Source organism: Brachyistius frenatus, unplaced genomic scaffold (assembly GCF_029030835.1).
Source record: "Brachyistius frenatus isolate BFR_SWC_R1_liver_20210118 unplaced genomic scaffold, ASM2903083v1 Contig_59, whole genome shotgun sequence".
NCBI classification, from domain to species: domain Eukaryota; kingdom Metazoa; phylum Chordata; class Actinopteri; family Embiotocidae; genus Brachyistius; species Brachyistius frenatus.
This window is the reverse complement of record NW_027210658.1, coordinates 2,371,312-2,388,344: the sequence shown is the minus strand read 5'-3', so window position 1 is coordinate 2,388,344 and position 17,033 is coordinate 2,371,312. Positions and strand designations below refer to the sequence as shown.

Sequence of the window (17,033 nt, the reverse complement as noted above, 5' to 3'; positions counted from 1 at the left end):
GTTTGGTGTGTGTTTACTTTGTGTATTCACTGTGTTCAGTGTGTATTTAATGTGTTTGTTTGCTGCGTTTTTTCACTCTGTTCAGTGTGTTTACTTTAACCAGTTAGTGAAAGAATGTGATATTAAGTTATTTATCATTCTAAATTACATTGTTTTCTTTAAAAAGCTTCTATGTAGATTATAATTCATCCTTCTGATTGGTTCTCGTTTGAATTTGCCTCGCCTCCCGACCAATCAGATTGGAGCGCATGGCTCTGAGGAGGTGGGTGTGTCATCAGAGAAGATGAAGATTTATCTAAAAAGGGTTGTTTAGAGTGAGCAGCAGATGATGTAATAAGTGGCCTTTGACCCTGGAACCACTCAGCTTTATTTCATACTGCAGAAGGACAGATTCACATCAGAGGAAAGTTTGTGTCTGACAGTCTCACCTAGTGAAGAGGACACTGTGAGGGGGACGGGGACAGAGCACAGCTTCATGTGCAGTCCTCCGTCTCTGTCCCAGCTCTCCACGTCCATCAAAGAAAACTCACTTTCCCATGTCTGAAGTCAAAGAGAAGAAGCTGAGACACTGAAGACACGCTGTCTGAGGGACTGCTATCTGAAGACACGTTGTCTAAGGGACTGCCGCCCTGTGGACAGTCCCAGTAGTGTACACAGACACAAAGGAAGAGAAACTGATCAATAAATAGACTTCAGACGTATATACAAAGGTTCAGAAAGGTGAGGACACCGTGTGATGGTGGAGGAGATGAGACACAGGCTGATGTCCTCATCTGTCTCATGAAGTTGAGTGTCTTTCGTGACATTTTTACAATTGAGACATTTGCATTGAATAAAACATTCAAACTGTAGAAGTGAAGACCGAGACAGTCCCACATGGGTCTGTCCCTGCTAGTCTGTCTGTCTGTCCCGGTCTCTGTCTGTCTCCGCATGTCTCAGCTGGACGGTGTGGGGGAACAGACACTAGTTGTTTGAGATTGGAGTGTTTTGGACATTCAGACTACATCTCCCATCATGCGCCAGTGATGTGAACAGGAAGTAGAGGAACTACAGATGTTTACTGTTGATAGAGACAAAGGTCCATGTGGTGGTGATGATGATGATGAGGGGAGACTCTTCTTCAGTGATGTGTGGACATTTGTCCGTCCTGCGGATGGAGCTGTGTGTTGTGTCGTCACAGTCTATGGACAGACCCCTGTGGACTGTGGACAGACCTCGGTGGACTGTGGACAGACCCCTACAGACCCCTGTGGACTGTGAACTGTGGACAGAGGGTGGAGGACGGCGGTGGACGTCCATTCGCTGCCTCACACTTGGCTCAGCTGGGTGCAGTCGGCCTCGTCTGCAATAGGACTCAGTTCACACAGGTAAAAGAGCGTCTCCTCGCTGGCCTCGGCCTCCGTCAGAGGCTCCAGGCGGATCAGGGAGCTGCGGGGGGGCAGCTTCACCTCCAGGCTGGAGTCCAGCAGGTCCGAGGGGGGCTCGGTGCAGCTGGAGGAGGGCTGGAGGTGGGTGGAGCTGCTGCTGCTGCTGCTGCTGCTGGAGGTGTCCAGCTCCAGCTCCAGCTCCGGAGGAGGGCTGCAGCCATCGAGGAAGGCCAGCAGGGGGCAGGAGGTGTACTGGATCAGCTGCTTATCTGAACACAGGACAAAGGAGACATCACAGGGACATCAAGTCAGTGTTCAGATATATGGGTTTGTTCTGTCGGGTTTGGTCTGTTGGTATGAGCTCTTTAAAAACACCCCATGTCTGAACAGAGTGTACGTGGTTGTGTCACGGCCGGTTTTAGTCCATCTCAGGTGAGCGTGGGTGTGGTGGGTGTGTTCTCACTGACCCGTGTTGTCCTTCTCCGTCCTGCCTCTGTTCAGTGGTGAGCTGTTGTCTTTAGAGGACACGGTCTCCTGAAAACACACAGAACGACATGAGACGGCGCGGGCTGCAGACCAACAGAAGCTTCTGGACGTGACAGTTTGAAGAACATTAAAACTGATTGAAAATATTAGAATGCAAGTTCAGAAACGAGACGGTCCTCCAGCCCGCAGACTGTTTTTCGGACCTCTGTGTCGGAGACGTTCGATGAGCTGTGTGCTCCCGAGTGTTCCTGATCACAGACCTGCTCCTCTATAGCCAAGACAGTCTGTCCACAGCCGGGAACAAAAGACAACCCACAACTATCTTTGGGCATCAAATGATTGGATCAACTCTCAGTCGTTGTCCTCATAGTAACGTTCAGGTGGGAGTGTGAAGAAACGCTAACGGACAACATGGAGAAGAACACCTGCAGAACGGATCAGAACAACGGAGAACACCTGCAGAATTGTCCGTGATCACTGCACCTGTCTGTCCTGACCGTGAAGACATCCTCCATCACTCCAGTCCAACACAGGGACACGTCCACCGAGACAGGAATACAATCATCTAACAGGTGTTTGTCAATCTGTTTTATTCCAGATTCTCCCTGTAAGACTTTCAGTGTAGACAGACACCCTGTCTCTGCTGTCCTGTCTCACATCTCTACAGAGTCACCAACTGTCTGTTCTTCAGAGAAGGTCCCTCCATATCTCACTTTGTTGTTCCCAGCTGTCTTCACAGAGGAGGACATGTTTGTCCACTGTCTGCGGTTCAACCTGCTGTGAGGTGTTCAGAGTGGGAGGAGCTAATGGACAGGTGTGTCCATGAGTCGTTTTACCTCGAGAGCATCAAAGTCAACCCCAAACTGTTTCCCATACAGCATAGCCTGGAAGTCCTCCAGACTGCAGTCAATGCTGTCCAGGTAGTCCATGAGCTCCACCCTGAGAGGACACAGAGGACACACTCTTATTACTGTACATTACATTTACATTCATCATTCCAAACTGTATTCATTTATATTTTATTTGTTTTTGTGTATATAGTCTGTGTTTTTGTGTATTTTTGTTCATTCCTCTTATTTTTTTCTAAAATAATATATATTTTTTTATCTATCTTATTTCCTATATTTCATAAAGTATTTGTACATTTGTTCATATTGTGTGCACTTTTTTTTCTATGCTGCTGTGACGAATAAATGTCCCCACTGTGGGATTAATAAAGTCAAATCGAATCTAATCTAAATCTAAATGATGTCCAGATATATAAAATAATATCCTGATATATAAAATGATATCCTGATAAATAAAATAATATCTTGATATATAACGGAGGCTGGTACTCACTTGCCCAGCAGGTTGATGTTCTGCGAGATGACTCCGTTCTCGTTCAGGATGGAGTCCATCATCTTCATGGGGTCCTCCAGACTCAGGCCGGAGGGCTTGTTGAGCTGCAGGGCGCCGCTGGTCGCCGGGCCGTCGGAGGTGCTGCTCCTCTGGCCGTCATCTGCTGCCGACGCGCCCGCCTCCGACCGTTTCGTGTCTTCTGTGCAGGTGGTGCTCGCCTCTGTCTCCACTGGCTGCACCGCGTAGCTGTCCAGCTCCACCTGCACGATCTCCACCTCCCTGATGGAGAAACGCCGTTACAGAGATGAAGCCAGGTCACTACCGGACAGGTGAACATAGCGGCAGCTCCCTTTGCATCACTGCAGAAACCTGCTGAATCAGCACGTCAAGGAGCTACAAACCGTTAGGGCTCAATTCACTACGATTTCCACTGATATCAGGTGCCGGTCGCTGTATTTAAATGAGGGGTTTGCATGTGTTAAAAGTGATTCCAGCAATGGAAAACAGCATCCGCAAAAGGAAATCTGATCCCATTGAAATTAAGAAATATAAATATGACAAGAACAAAACACTTTATAGGAGATTATGAGCAAGAAAGTAAATACTGTGGGAAAAACAAAAAGGCGAGAAAAAAAAAGGCTTAATAATAAAACGTCTGCAAATAAAAGAGGAGGACGATGGATGAGATCCTCTAACATACACCGATCAGCATGTCCAAATCTTTCTGTGATGAGCAGGTGACTTTTCATTCAGTTCCTCGCGAGTGCTCGTGAACCTTAAGAAGCTACCTGTGAATTCTGCAGGACACATTCAGGACCTGTGACAGCACACCTGAATAACAGGACAGGGTGGGATATCCAAGCAGAGATACGCTGGAACGACCCAGAGGCAGCAAAATGCTGAGTCGGAAGAAGTTTTATTAAATGCTGGTATTTTGTGGCTCCTCCTTGTTGTTGGCTGTCAATCATCATTCAGTTCAATTCAATAACTCAGAAATGTCATCGTTGGACAAACGATATGTCTGAATAATTTTTACATCTGTCATCTCAAACATGTTTCCACAGGTGTAAAACCTCGTCCTTTACGCATCATGTAGTTTACTGTGTCTCCTTCACAATAAGAGCAGCCCTCTCTCATGATGTTCATCTGATTAATACCTTTCAGTCGTACTAACAATCACTTCTCACGTTTCTATTTCCAGGTTCAGTAAATATCGTTTCGGGTGCTAAATTGGTTTGCATGTTTCCCTCCCAGTATTTTGCACCTTCCGGTAGAAACAGCCAATATTACATATATATGTAGGCTAACACACAGAATGGACAACGTGTGTTAAACTGCACATTTGAAAGATGCAATCCTCACTGCACATCGTTAGTCGATCAGCTGGGACATTTTTAGCACGTAATTTTACAAACGCAGACATTTAGTAAATCAGGCGCTTGGTGTCTAAACTGATACAATAATGTATGAACTGCAAAGAACGAAACTCCTCCCACTGACTTCTTCTACACTACCTGCACAGGTAGACAGCCTTCTGACAACTGATGAAGAGAGTGATGAAGAGAGTGATGACTCACCCCTGCTCGTAGCCCCTGGGCGACCCCTCTGTGACCTCTGCCGTCCCCTCGGCATCGCTCTCCGCCAGGTTACAGACGATGACGTCATCCGACGTCTCGGAGCTGTTCACTCTGTTCAGACTGACAGACGACTGACAGGACACACAGACACACAACTCAGTACCACACACACACACACACACACGATCATAGGAAAACACCCTTCATCCCATGAGACTTCTTCAACCCGTCTGAATGACACATCCTACAGCTGCTGATGGAGGTGATATCCTCTCAACTAATGACATCACACTTCATAACCTAAATAATAAAACACAGAAGTCCACCTCATTCACACTTTCATCTCACTGTCAGGTCCATCAGATCAGAACCAGGTCGCAGTGATCAGAAGCTCCTGATTGATGGACACGTGAACCGGTCTGATTGACATCTCTACTCACCTCTGCGCTGGTGAAGTGTGTGATGTCATCATGCTGAGACATAAAGAGGCCTCCACAGAAGATGTTGTGATGTCAGTGAGTCGGTCGGAGATTTAAAAAGATCTGTTGTTTGGTGGTGGTAGTATTATGGTCTGTTGTTTGGTGGCATGGACAAGTGAACCGGTCTGATTGACATCTCTACTTTGAGTTTGGTGGCGGTGGTACTATTATGGTCTGTTGTTTGGTGGTGGTAGTAGTATTATGGTCTGTTGTTTGGTGGTGGTAGAATTACGGTCTGTTTTTTGGTGGTGGTAGTATTATGGTCTGTTGTTTGGTGGTGGTAGTATTATGGTCTGTTGTTTGGTGGTGGTAGTATTATGGTCTGTTGCTGACTTTAACATTCATGTTGACGTGGCAAACGACAGCCTCAGTTCTACTTTTAGCTTATTATTAGACTCTATAGGCTTTTCTCAGAATGTAAATAAACCCACTCACTGTGGTAACCACACCCTCCATCTGGTTCTGTTGTATGGCATGGAAAGTGAAAATGTAATTGTATTTCCTTAAAACCCTGTTTTGTTGGACCACTTTTTATTAACATTTGAATTTACATGCTGTCCTTTTCTATCTCTGGTCTCCTCTCACCCCAACCGGTCGAGGCAGATGGCCGCCCACCTCTGAGCCTGGTTCTGTTAACAGATGCTCTGCCCACCTCTGAGTCTGGTTCTGTTGGAGGTTTCTTCCTGTTAAAGGGAGTTTTTCTTCCTTCGGTTGGAGGTTTTTCTCCCTTAAAGAGGAGTTTTTTTCCCTCCTAGCTTATGTGGGAATTGTTGAATTGTTGGGTTTCTCTGTATAATATTGTAAAGTCTTGCTGTAAGGACTTTGATGTGTTAAGTGCCATGAAATAACCTCTGTTGTGATTTGGCGCTATATAAATAAAATTGAATTGAATTTATCCTCTTCGATGCCGTGTGTTAAAGCGGTGGAAGGCATCTACGTTGATCTTAGTACAGCACAAGTGGATCATCTGGTAGAAAACACTGCAGTATCTCTGCTACAACTCTAGATGATGTCGCCCCTCTGAAGAAGAGACTAATGAACCAGAGGAAGTTGTCTCCATGGTACAACTCAGAACTACGCTCTGCTAGGCAGGCGACTACAAAGCTGGAAAGGAAATGGAGTTCCACTAATTTAGAATAATTTCACCTGCCTGGAAGGATAGTCTAATATTATATAAGAAAGCTCTTCGTAAGGCCAGGACTTTATATTATTCATCATTAATAGAGGACAACAAGAACAACCCCAGGTTTATTTTCAGCACTGTAGCAGGCTGACAAAGAGTCACAATTCTGTTGAGCCCTCTATTCTTTCAGCTCTCAGCAGTAATGACTTCATTAACTTCTTTACTAATAAAATTCTCACTATTAGGGAGAGAATCAGGCAGACCCTTCCTGCCACCATCACTGATGTGATGTTAAGCACAGCAGCCCTGAAAGCAATTGTGGGACCAGATTTATACCTTGAACATTTCTCTCCTGTTGAGTTCTCTGAGCTAACTGCAATTATTTCTTCATCTGGATCCTCTAGCTGTCTGTTAGATCCCATCCCAACTAAACTTTTTAAGGAAGTCTTCCCTTTAATTAATACTTAAACCTTAAATTAAACCTTTATTTAAAAAGCAGACTCTTGATCAGCTGTTTTAGGAAACTACAGACCAATTTCCAACCTGACGTTTATTTCTAAACTCCTTGAGTCCCACCATCAGTTGTTTGGACTTGGCAGTCACTGATTCTACTCTCAACTCTGCTTCATATCACAGAGAGCTGATAGTTGATCCTGTATTTAAATGATCCTTAGCACAAGAACAGATCCACAGAGGAACACCTGAGAGAGAAGAGAGGCAGGGTTCTGGACCAGAGGATATCACCCGTATATGTAGCAGCTGCTTCAGAGGATCAGATGTGTTGAGAAGTCTGTTCCCAGGGGACACACTGAGAAGTAAAACCTGACCCAGCTACCTGATTGAGTGTTCACTGACCTGTTCCATGCACACTTTGTCCTCATAGATCTGGTGGATGTATTTGGTCTTCTTTCCGTTGCTGTTCATCAGAATTGGCCTGTCACAGAGACATTAACCGTTCACACACTCCGTAATGTGCATGTCATTAAACAGACCATTAACAATGACCTATCATTCATTCACAAACATGAAACTCTAATCAATACCACACTCAGTGAGGAAAGACAATCGTAAATTCATTAGTTTACATAACTGTAAAAAAACAAAATGAAAACAGATGATGTCATGGTACATGTGCAGAGTAAAGTAGGCTGTTTTAAAGGAGGTGGGAGTTGCTGTTAGGATGAATGACATCATATAATAATAACCACAGTGATGGGGATGCATTAGTGAGTTGGAACAGTGTGAACTCACCGTTTGCGTTTTAGATTCAGGATGCGGTTGTTCTGCACCAGTGTGACGATGAAATGTATCAGCTGGAAGAACAACAGAGACTGAGATGAACACTTCTCCTCTAAAACACACAGTCCACCACCAACCTTTCATCTAATATTACTCTGATCTTTTAAAACACATCATATGTCCAAAGACGGTTGTCTTGGTAACCATGTGTCGTTGACTGCTGAGACTGAAATGTTTTAACCCCCTTAGGAAGTACAATAAGAGTTCTGTCAGAGAACAGAAATGCATGATGGGAGTGTATGTGATGATGTAACTGGTGGGGGTGGTGCAGCGCTCACCTTTTTGATGAGCTGCTGTTGGTGAGCGTGTTTCTGTCTCAGATCTGAGATCTCCCTCCACAGAGCCTCGTTCTCCCTAAACAGCAGAAACAGAATATTTACAGTGAACAGGACAAGCAGGGGAGCCCCGCCCCCTTTTGTCCCTGCAGTGACCAGGAGACCCGCCTCCTGCAGTGAACAGAAGCCCCGCCCCCTGTGAGCAACTGCAGTGAACAGGAGCCCCACCCCCTTTGAGTCCCTGCAGTGAACAGAAGCCCCGCCCCCTGTAAGCCCCATTCCTTGTGAGCTCCTGCTGCTTTGTGAATGTTCAGGGCTGAGGACTGTACACTCACCTCTTGAGTGTTGCCAGTCGGGCGTCAATGTTCTCCTGTTTGCTGTGAACACTCTGAACACTCGCCAGGATCTTGGTCAGGTCCTCCTGTCGGATCTTGTTGTCCTCTGGCCGGGCGTTAGAAACCTGGAGGACAGAATCAGACCATGTGTGTCCCCCCACTGGAAATATGGAGACAGCGAAGAGTAGCGGGTCTCTGTGAGCCTGAACGTGACATCAGCTGGTACATGAGAGGAAGCAGGCAGAGGTTCCAGAGGTGCTGATGCAGAGTGACATGTAATCCATGTGATCATGTGACCTGAAGTGATTTATTATCCAGGTTGGTTTAATTTAGATAATAGCAACTACATGTGTTTGTTTGAGTCCAGGAAGTTTGGATCCCTTTCTAACTACTTTCATCTGAACAGAGAGAGGTGATGGTGGTGGTGGTGATGGTGATGATGATGATGATGAAGAAGATGATGACTCCCACCTTCCTCTTGATGTTTTCCAGCAGGTCATCCTGTCCATGTTTGAAGTACGGGTGCTGAAACTCCACCGGACCGTCTCTCTCCTGCTTCACAATGCCCGTGTCCATGTGCATCACCTTCCTGAATCCATCTACACACACACACCCCTTTATAAATGCATGTTCCAGTGAAGATGCTGACATGTCACAAGATCAGAAGACTTCAACGTGCTGAGTCATCTTTAATTTGCTCATTTCTAAGATTGGATGTAAATAATAACACATAATCCATCCATTATCTATACCCGCTTTATCCTGAACATGGTCACGGGGGGCTGGAGCCTATCCCAGCTCACGTTGGGCGAAGGCAGGGTACACCCTGGACAGGTCGCCAATCTATCACAGGGCCAACACGTAGAGACAGAAGGAAACAAAGACCATTCACGCACTCATTCACACCTAAGGGCAATTTGTAGAATCACCAATTAACCTGTTTAACCAATTATGTTTTTGGATGGTGGGAGGAAGCTGGAGTACCCAGAGAGAACCCACACAGGCAGAGAGAGAACATGCAAACTCCACACAAAAAGGCGCAGGCCCAGATTTGAGCCTGGAACCTTTTTGCTGTGAGGCGACAATGCTAACCACTGCACCACCCCATAACACATAATAATAATAATAATAATAATAATAATAATAATAATAATAGCAGCAGCAGCAGCAACATCTGTGTTTCAATGTTAAACAGATGTTAAAGCAGAGTATTTGAGGCAGAGAGGAACACCTGGACCTCTGAGGTGAAACCATGGTGACCTCTACCTTGTGGTTACCATGGTTACCATGGTCCCCAGCCACGACTGAAGAAGTGAGAGCAGTAGCTTCGTGTTTGGTGCTCCGTGTGACGTCAACACAGAGAAACATGACTCCAGGTGTTTCGCATACTAAATGAAGTTCTGATTCTGACCCGGCCCGGTGGAGGACGGACACACAAACACACGCGACGGAACTCAAGTCTTACACATGTTGAGCTGCCGGATGAAGCTCGCCATGTTGTTGTGCTTGAAGAACTTGGGCAGGATCTCTTTGGCGAAGCGCTGCTCGTCCAGAACCAGGAAGCTGTTTCCTTCCTGCGAACAAAGAACACAACCATGACGTAGGAGGACTGCCGGGTGCTCCGGGACTCGAACTTGCCGCCCCACTGCTCCACGGTGCCTCAGAGAGCTGAAGGGACGCAGAGCCTGATGTGGTTAACAAGCTATCAAACGAACAGCTGCTGTTTCACGACAGCGTGCTAACAGCTCGACAATGACCCGAGCAGGTGAGGTGGAAGCCCGGCTGCTGAGCTCCTCTGCTCTCCCCCCCGCTTGTCTGCTGGAGCAGCTACTGTTCATGAAAGCAGCTCGCCCCGTTAGCTGCCCGTTAGCAGTAGCATGCTAGCAGTACCTGGCTCCAGCAGATCAGCCCGTTGGTGTCCGCGTCCTCCACCAGCGTCCACAGCTTGGTGAGGAAGGCTGGGACGTTCGAGTTGTGTTTCATCCTTCAGATTTCACCGCCGACACACCGGGAGAGGGAAGATACGCGACGTCTTCTGTGTCTGGGAGCCTGGATGAGATGCTGCTGCGCTCTCAGGAAAAATACGGACAACTTCCGGTTCCAGTGAACGGCGAGTGGATTGGTCCAAAACGATTTTACGTAAGCGCGCTCACATCGAGCTCAGAGCGAACAGAGAGTTTGAACATTCAAATCAAGAAATCAGACGATGAATGGAAAGAGATGTTGAAAAGACAGAGTCATCTTTACATACTAAAACACATTCCATCAATGTCCGCCCAGGAAATATCAAGTAATCCCAACCACAGCCATAAATATATATACTTTGCCATTCCACTGAATGAAATCTGAACTTTATTAACTTTATTTATCTATTTTTGTATTTTATTTTATTTGTTTTTGTGTGTGTGTTTATAGACTGTGTGCGTATTTATTCTAAAAAATAAAAAAAATAAAAAAACTTTTTTATCTATCTTATTTCTTACACTAAATGTTTATTTTGTGTGCACTTTTTGGTTTTCTTTGATGCTGTGATGACCGAATTCCCCCACTGTGGGATTAATAAAGTCAAATCTAATCTAATCTAATCTAATCTAATCTAATCTAATCTAATCTAATCTAATTCAAATCAGATTTCTAAGATATTGAACAGTTCATGACTATTGTTAATATGTTTGTTCATCTAAATGCCAGGTGGTCGACCAGCTGGCCCTGTTTTATTCCACCTGGAGGCAGCACAGGTGCGCTGGGCGCCCAAATAGGTGTGACCAATGTTGTGGTGTTAATAAACAAACTGATGTTTTGGTATTAATAAACAAACTGATGTTTTGGTATTAATAAATAAACGGATGTTGTGGTGTTAATAAATAAACTGGTGTTTTATGTTAATAAACAAACTGATGTTGTGGTGTTAATAAATAAATTGATGACGTGTTAATAAATAAACTGATGTTGTTAATAAATAAACTGATGTTGTGGTATTAATAAATAAACTGATATTGTGGTGTTATTAAATAAAATGATGTGGTGTTGATAAATAAACTGATGTTGTGGTGTTAGTAAATAAACTGATGTTGTTAATAAATAAACTGATATTGTGGTGTTAATAAATAAACTGATGTTAATAAATAAACTGATGTTGTGGTATTAATAAATAAACTGATATTGTGGTGTTATTAAATAAACTGATATTGTGGTGTTATTAAATAAACTGATGTTGTGGTGTTATTAAATAAACTGATGTTGTGGTATTAATAAATAAACTGGTGTTGTGGTGTTAATAAATAAACTGATGTTGTTAATAAATAAACGGATATTGTGGTGTTAATAAATAAACTGATGTTGTGTGTTAATAAATAAACTGATGTTGTGGTATTAATAAATAAACTGATGTTGTGGTGTTATTAAGATCAACATTTTCCTCAGACGTAGGCTATTATGTAACTTACGAAGACAAACTCTACATGACTAAAATTACAACATATTAGCTGAACATCCAACCAAACATGAACTTCCACGACCTCTGACCTTTTTTGCAAACGCGTCACAACTCGTGAAAATTTAGAATTGTGACGGGGTGAACACCACAAGAGGGCGCCATTCATACCGACTCTTCTCTGTACACGGTGAATACGAACACATTTAAAGGCAGCATAAATACACGAGGGGGAGATGATTGAACACAATTAGGTGGGAAAGACAATCACAAAGGCGGGAAAATACGAGGGCAGGAAGTGAAGACACCTGAAACCAGAGACCAGGTGAGTAATAAAAAACAAAACAATGAACCTAAAATAAGAAAAAGAACAAAGGACACTACGAAGGTTCCTCAGCGGTGGAGATCTGCAGGAGGAGTGTGGGTTCCTACACAGAAGAATGTGAGCAACGTAGAACAAATCAGGAAATCTCTCATCAGTGCGAAATGTAAAACCTTCTTCAAGATAGTTTCCTGGTCTTCAGGAAGAGAGATGAGGTGGAGAGCCGGCTGTGAGCTGGTAGAAGTGGGCTGCAGGAACTCTTTAGGAACAGATAGAAGCGTGGGTGATGTGTGCTGTAATGCATTATGTTTACGTACTTACATTCTGTCAGCCTATTTGCCGCGTTGGGACCTCCTTCTCGAAGCTTTTGTGTGAAGCCTTCAGGTTTTGAAATAGTTTGGGATTTCCACGAGGCTGTTTGTTCCGGAGCATTTTTTTTCAGCTGGTATTCAGTCGAGATTCTGGACTCCACGTTCCCTGTCTATAATCCACCGCCTGGACTTTGTTTTCACTAATCATAGGAAGGAAAAGCTCTTCATTTGCTGCTGACCTCTGCCTCTGTCGTTCATTATGGTCCTCCCTCCTGTGCAGACTGTGACAGAATGTACCCATGCAGTTATTGTAACCTCACATGTTGTAACTGAGAAATTGTATTGTTTTACCAAAAATATCTGCTCATTTGAATCTGATGGCAGCAACACCGCTCTATAAAGTTGGGACAGGGTCATATTTACATGTTCGCTGATGTGCATCATCTCTTCTTTTAACAACACTGTAAATGTTTGGGAACTGAAGAGACCAGTTTCTGGAGTTTTGAAAGTGAAATGTTGTCCCATTCTTGCCTGACATAGGATTTCAGCTGCTCAACAGTTCAGGGTCTCCTTTATTGTATTTTTCATGTCAAGATGCTCCAAATGTTTTCAATGATTGACAGATCTGGCCAGTTTATCAGCGGACTCGTCTACTACGGAGCCATGCTGTTGGAATACTTGCAGAATGTGGTTGGACGTTGTTTTACTGAAATAAAGATGACCTTCCCTGAAAGTGACGTTGTCTGGATGGCAGCATATGTTGCTCCAAAACCTGAATATATCATTCAACATTAATGCTTCCTTCCAGATGTTCAAGCTACCCATACCCAGCACTAATGCATCGCTGTACCATCACAGGTGCTGCCTTTTGAACTGAGCCCTGATAACAAGCTGGATGGTCCCTCTCCTCTTTAACTTGGAGGATGCAGCGCCCATGATTTCCAAAAAGAATCTCAGATTATGATCCATCAGACCACAGGACAGTTTTCCACTTCACCTCAGTCCATCTTCAATGATCTCGGGTCCAGAGAAGGCGGCGGTGTTTCTGGATCATGTTTATATCTGGTTTCTTCTTTGTAGAGTTTTAACCTGCATTTGTGGACAAAGCGATGAACTGTGTTCACAGACAATGGTTTTCAGAAGTGTTCCTGAGCCCATGCAGTGATTTCCACTCCAGAATTGTGTCTGTTTTTAATGCAGTGCTGCCTGAAGGCCCGAAGATCACCACCATTCAATATTGGTTTCAAGCCTTGTCCCTTGTGTTCAGAGATTTCTCCAGATTCTCTGAATCTTTTAATGATATTATGAGCCGTAGACGATGAAATCCACTAATTCTTTGTAGTTTTACGTTGAGGAACATTATTCTTAGATTGTTGCACTATTTTCACACAGTCTTTCACAGAGTGGTGAACCTCCCCATCTTCACTGCTGAGACTCTGCCTCTCTGAAATTATTATTTTTTTTTTTATACACAATCATGTTACTGATATGTTGCCATGGTAACCTAATTAGTTGTCAGATGTTCCACCAGGTGTTTTTTTAAAAAAAAGGTTTTATCTTTACACTTTTCCTGAGCCCATGCAGTGATTTCCACTCCAGAATAGTGTCTGTTTTTAATACAGTGCCACCCTGAAATGCTCTTTTAATGTTCAGTCATGTTTCTGATCTGTTGCCAGTTAAGTGGGAGGGGTTATGTTAATGGTTGTGTTCTGCTGTAATGATTAATGTTTCAGAAAGATGGGAACATTAAAATCAATAATCTTTAGTGAAACTGTATTTCATCACTTGGTCACTAGATGGAGTCATTGATCCAGGTTAAAAACGGACCGAGGGGCTGCAGCAGCAGTGTTCTGTGTTCTCCAGTCTGTTCTGCAATCTGTGTTCTACATTCTGTGTTCTACAGTCTGTTTCTGTTCTACAGTCTGTTTCTTTGTTCTACAGTCTGTTTCTGTGTTCTACAGTCTGTTTCTTTGTTCTATAGTCTGTTTCTGTGTTCTGTGTTCTACAGTCTGTATGTGTTCTACAGTCTGTTTCTGTGTTCTACAGCCTGTTTCTGTGTTCTCCAGTCTGTTTCTGTGTTCTCCAGTCTGTTTCTGTGTTCTGTTCTACAGCCTGTTTCTGTGTTCTACAGTCTGTTTCTTTGTTCTACAGTCTGTTTCTGTGTTCTACAGTCTGTTTCTGTGTTCTACAGTCTGTTTCTGTGTTCTACAGTCTGTTTCTGTGTTCTGTGTTCTACAGTCTGTTTCTGTGTTCTACAGTCTGTTTGTGTTCTACAGCCTGTTTCTGTATTCTGTGTTGTCCCGTCTGTGTTTTATGTTTTTTCCGTCTGCTGTCGTACAGCTTTAACTGTTCGTCTGTAGTCCTGCTGTTTACAACCTGTTGGTCCTCCTAAAGCGCCACGCACATCACGATACATCATAATCACTGATCTTAATATTAATATTAAACAGAGTGTTGGAAAGCAGCATCAGGCTTCTTGTTCCCACTGAATGAGGCAGGAACATCAGAGTTTAGGAGGTTCTCTATGATGTTAAATTTCATTTAAGACTTATTATATGAACTGCTCAGTGAGACTTCAGCCTGTCTGTGAACATAGCTACATACATATCACACCTCTGTCTGCTCTGTTTCCACTCATGCTGTAAACACAACATATTTATCATTTACATTTCGCCCTGGCCTTTATAGTGGACCTGATATACATTCGGTTCAGAGATGTGTGTTGATTTCCTGTCCAGATCACTGACTCCTAGTTATGGTTTAGCAGCTGAACAGTAAAGAGCAACTATACAAGCAAAGGTTTTGATAAATATGAGTGAGTCTGTGAGTCTCAGTTTCTTCGGCACACAGACTAACACGCTGTGTAGAAATAAAAGTGTGCGATCAGTGTGAGTCAGCAGAGGCAGGACACGGTGAATGAGAAAGAAGCAGTGAGCGGCTGGGCGTCACTTTCAGCCTCGTATTCTCATCAGTGCTGAGTGGGGCTGACAGGTGTGGGGCTAATTGGATGAGAGGGTAATATTACATCAAAAGATGTCACCCGCTCCTTTAAAATGGCTGTAATTAGTGCATTCTTTAACTCGGACACTGGGGAGATTAGAGAAGAGCAGGACTCAGAGCGCATTACAGCTGATGATTATAGGGAGGTTTTCATCCTGCACTCAGTCCTCATACCACACAATATCATACAGTATATACAGTGTACCAAACAGTATATACAGTGTTGTATCCTACAGTATATACAGTGTTGTATCATCCAGAATATACAGTGTACCACACGGTATATACAGTATAGTATCATACAGTACATACAGTGTATCATACAGTATATGCAGTGTTGTATCATACAGTATATACAGTGTACCACACAGTATATACAGTGTCTCATAAATTATATACAGTGTACCATAAAGTAAGTAGTGTTGTATCATACACACCATACAGTATATACAGTGTTGTACCATACAGTATATACAGTGCACCATACTCTATATACAGTGTACCATACAGTATATACAGTGTATCATGCAGTATATACAGTGTATCATATAGTAGATACAGTATTGTATCATACATACCATACAGTATATACAGTGTATAATACAGTATATACAGTGTACCACACAGTATATACAGTGTATCATAAATTATATACAGTGTACCATAAAGTAAGTACAGTGTTGTATCATACACACCATACAGTATATACAGTGTTGTACCATACAGTATATACAGTGCACCATACTCTATATACAGTGTGCCATACAGTATATACAGTGTATCATGCAGTATATACAGTGTATCATATAGTAGATACAGTGTTGTATCATACACACCATGCAGTATATACAGTGTATCATATAGTAGATACAGTGTTGTATCATACACACCATACAGTATATAAAGTGTATCGACGAGTACAATGTTAATCAATGTTTGTGTTTGTGTGTGTGTGTGTGTGTGTGTGTGTGTGTGTGTGTGTGTGTGTGTGTGTGGACGTGTGGATGTATCTCCTTCAGTGTTTGTTAAATACTGTGAACAATCTCTAATCGTTATTCAAATGATGTCTGTAAATCTGTGACTCTTCTCCTGACAGATGAGAGTCATGTTTCTCAGATGCAAATGTAAACGTAAGTGATGTGAATGATGCTGAAGTTCTTCTTGTTCTTCCTGACTGTGACATCACAACAACATGTCCTCCCCCCTGATACAATAATCAACTTATTGGTTTTCATGCTACATTTCTCCTTTGAAAGGTACTATACAAATAAGTTTATTATTATTAGTAGTAGTAGTTTTAGGGTCTATAATGATGTCACCCTACGTTGTCATGATTCCTCCCGCCACTAGAGGGCTTTTACAAACACAAACTCACTGTTCAGCTGAAACACGTGACGCTGTGGGTGGACAGCCTCGTTTTTCTGCATCGAAAGATAAAAAGAAGAGTGACCTTGGCAGGATTTTAAAATCCTGTGAAGTTCTGGATCTGATACTCAGACTGGATCTTATTTGATGTCTCACTGGTCCTAAAAAACACGGTGTGACCTGTTTAAATGCAGACAGTTCTGATCATGGACACAAGTGTACAATTGGGAGGGGGGGATTCACACAATTAAGTTTATTTAACAAATAATAGAAAATAAATAGAGAATAACAAGAGACGGAACCGTTGATAGTGTTCATAA

At 43.2% G+C, this 17,033-nt stretch overlaps 1 protein-coding gene across 2 annotated transcripts; it reads right to left on the bottom strand.

Moving 5' to 3' along the window:
- Nucleotides 1-600: 600 nt before the first annotated feature.
- Nucleotides 601-10,378, bottom strand: hsf2 (heat shock transcription factor 2). 2 transcript variants are annotated; one of them, XM_069705860.1, is made up of 12 exons: nucleotides 10,173-10,378; nucleotides 9,748-9,856; nucleotides 8,754-8,881; nucleotides 8,283-8,407; nucleotides 7,951-8,026; nucleotides 7,625-7,686; nucleotides 7,229-7,307; nucleotides 4,772-4,926; nucleotides 3,195-3,473; nucleotides 2,690-2,792; nucleotides 1,835-1,901; nucleotides 601-1,636 (listed from the first exon to the last, which is right to left on the bottom strand). In XM_069705860.1, the coding sequence occupies exons 1-12, from the start codon at nucleotides 10,263-10,265 to the stop codon at nucleotides 1,308-1,310; spliced, it is 1,605 nt and encodes a 534-aa protein (XP_069561961.1). In that variant the 5' UTR covers nucleotides 10,266-10,378; the 3' UTR covers nucleotides 601-1,307. The 2 variants fall into 2 exon arrangements, with proteins under 2 accessions (XP_069561961.1, XP_069561960.1); XM_069705859.1 differs by having other exon boundaries at nucleotides 4,772-4,902.
- Between the last annotated feature and the right edge of the window lie 6,655 nt (nucleotides 10,379-17,033).

Coding starts and splice junctions, on each gene's coding strand:
- hsf2 (XM_069705860.1), bottom strand. CDS start 10,265: ATGAAACACAACTCGAACGTCCCAGCCTTCCTCACCAAGCTGTGGACG. Junction 7,308..7,624: donor CTGAATCTAAAACGCAAACG/GTGAGTTCACAC, acceptor TCTCTGTGACAG/GCCAATTCTGATGAACAGCA. Junction 4,927..7,228: donor ACAAAGTGTGCATGGAACAG/GTCAGTGAACAC, acceptor TGTGGTACTGAG/TTGTGTGTCTGTGTGTCCTG.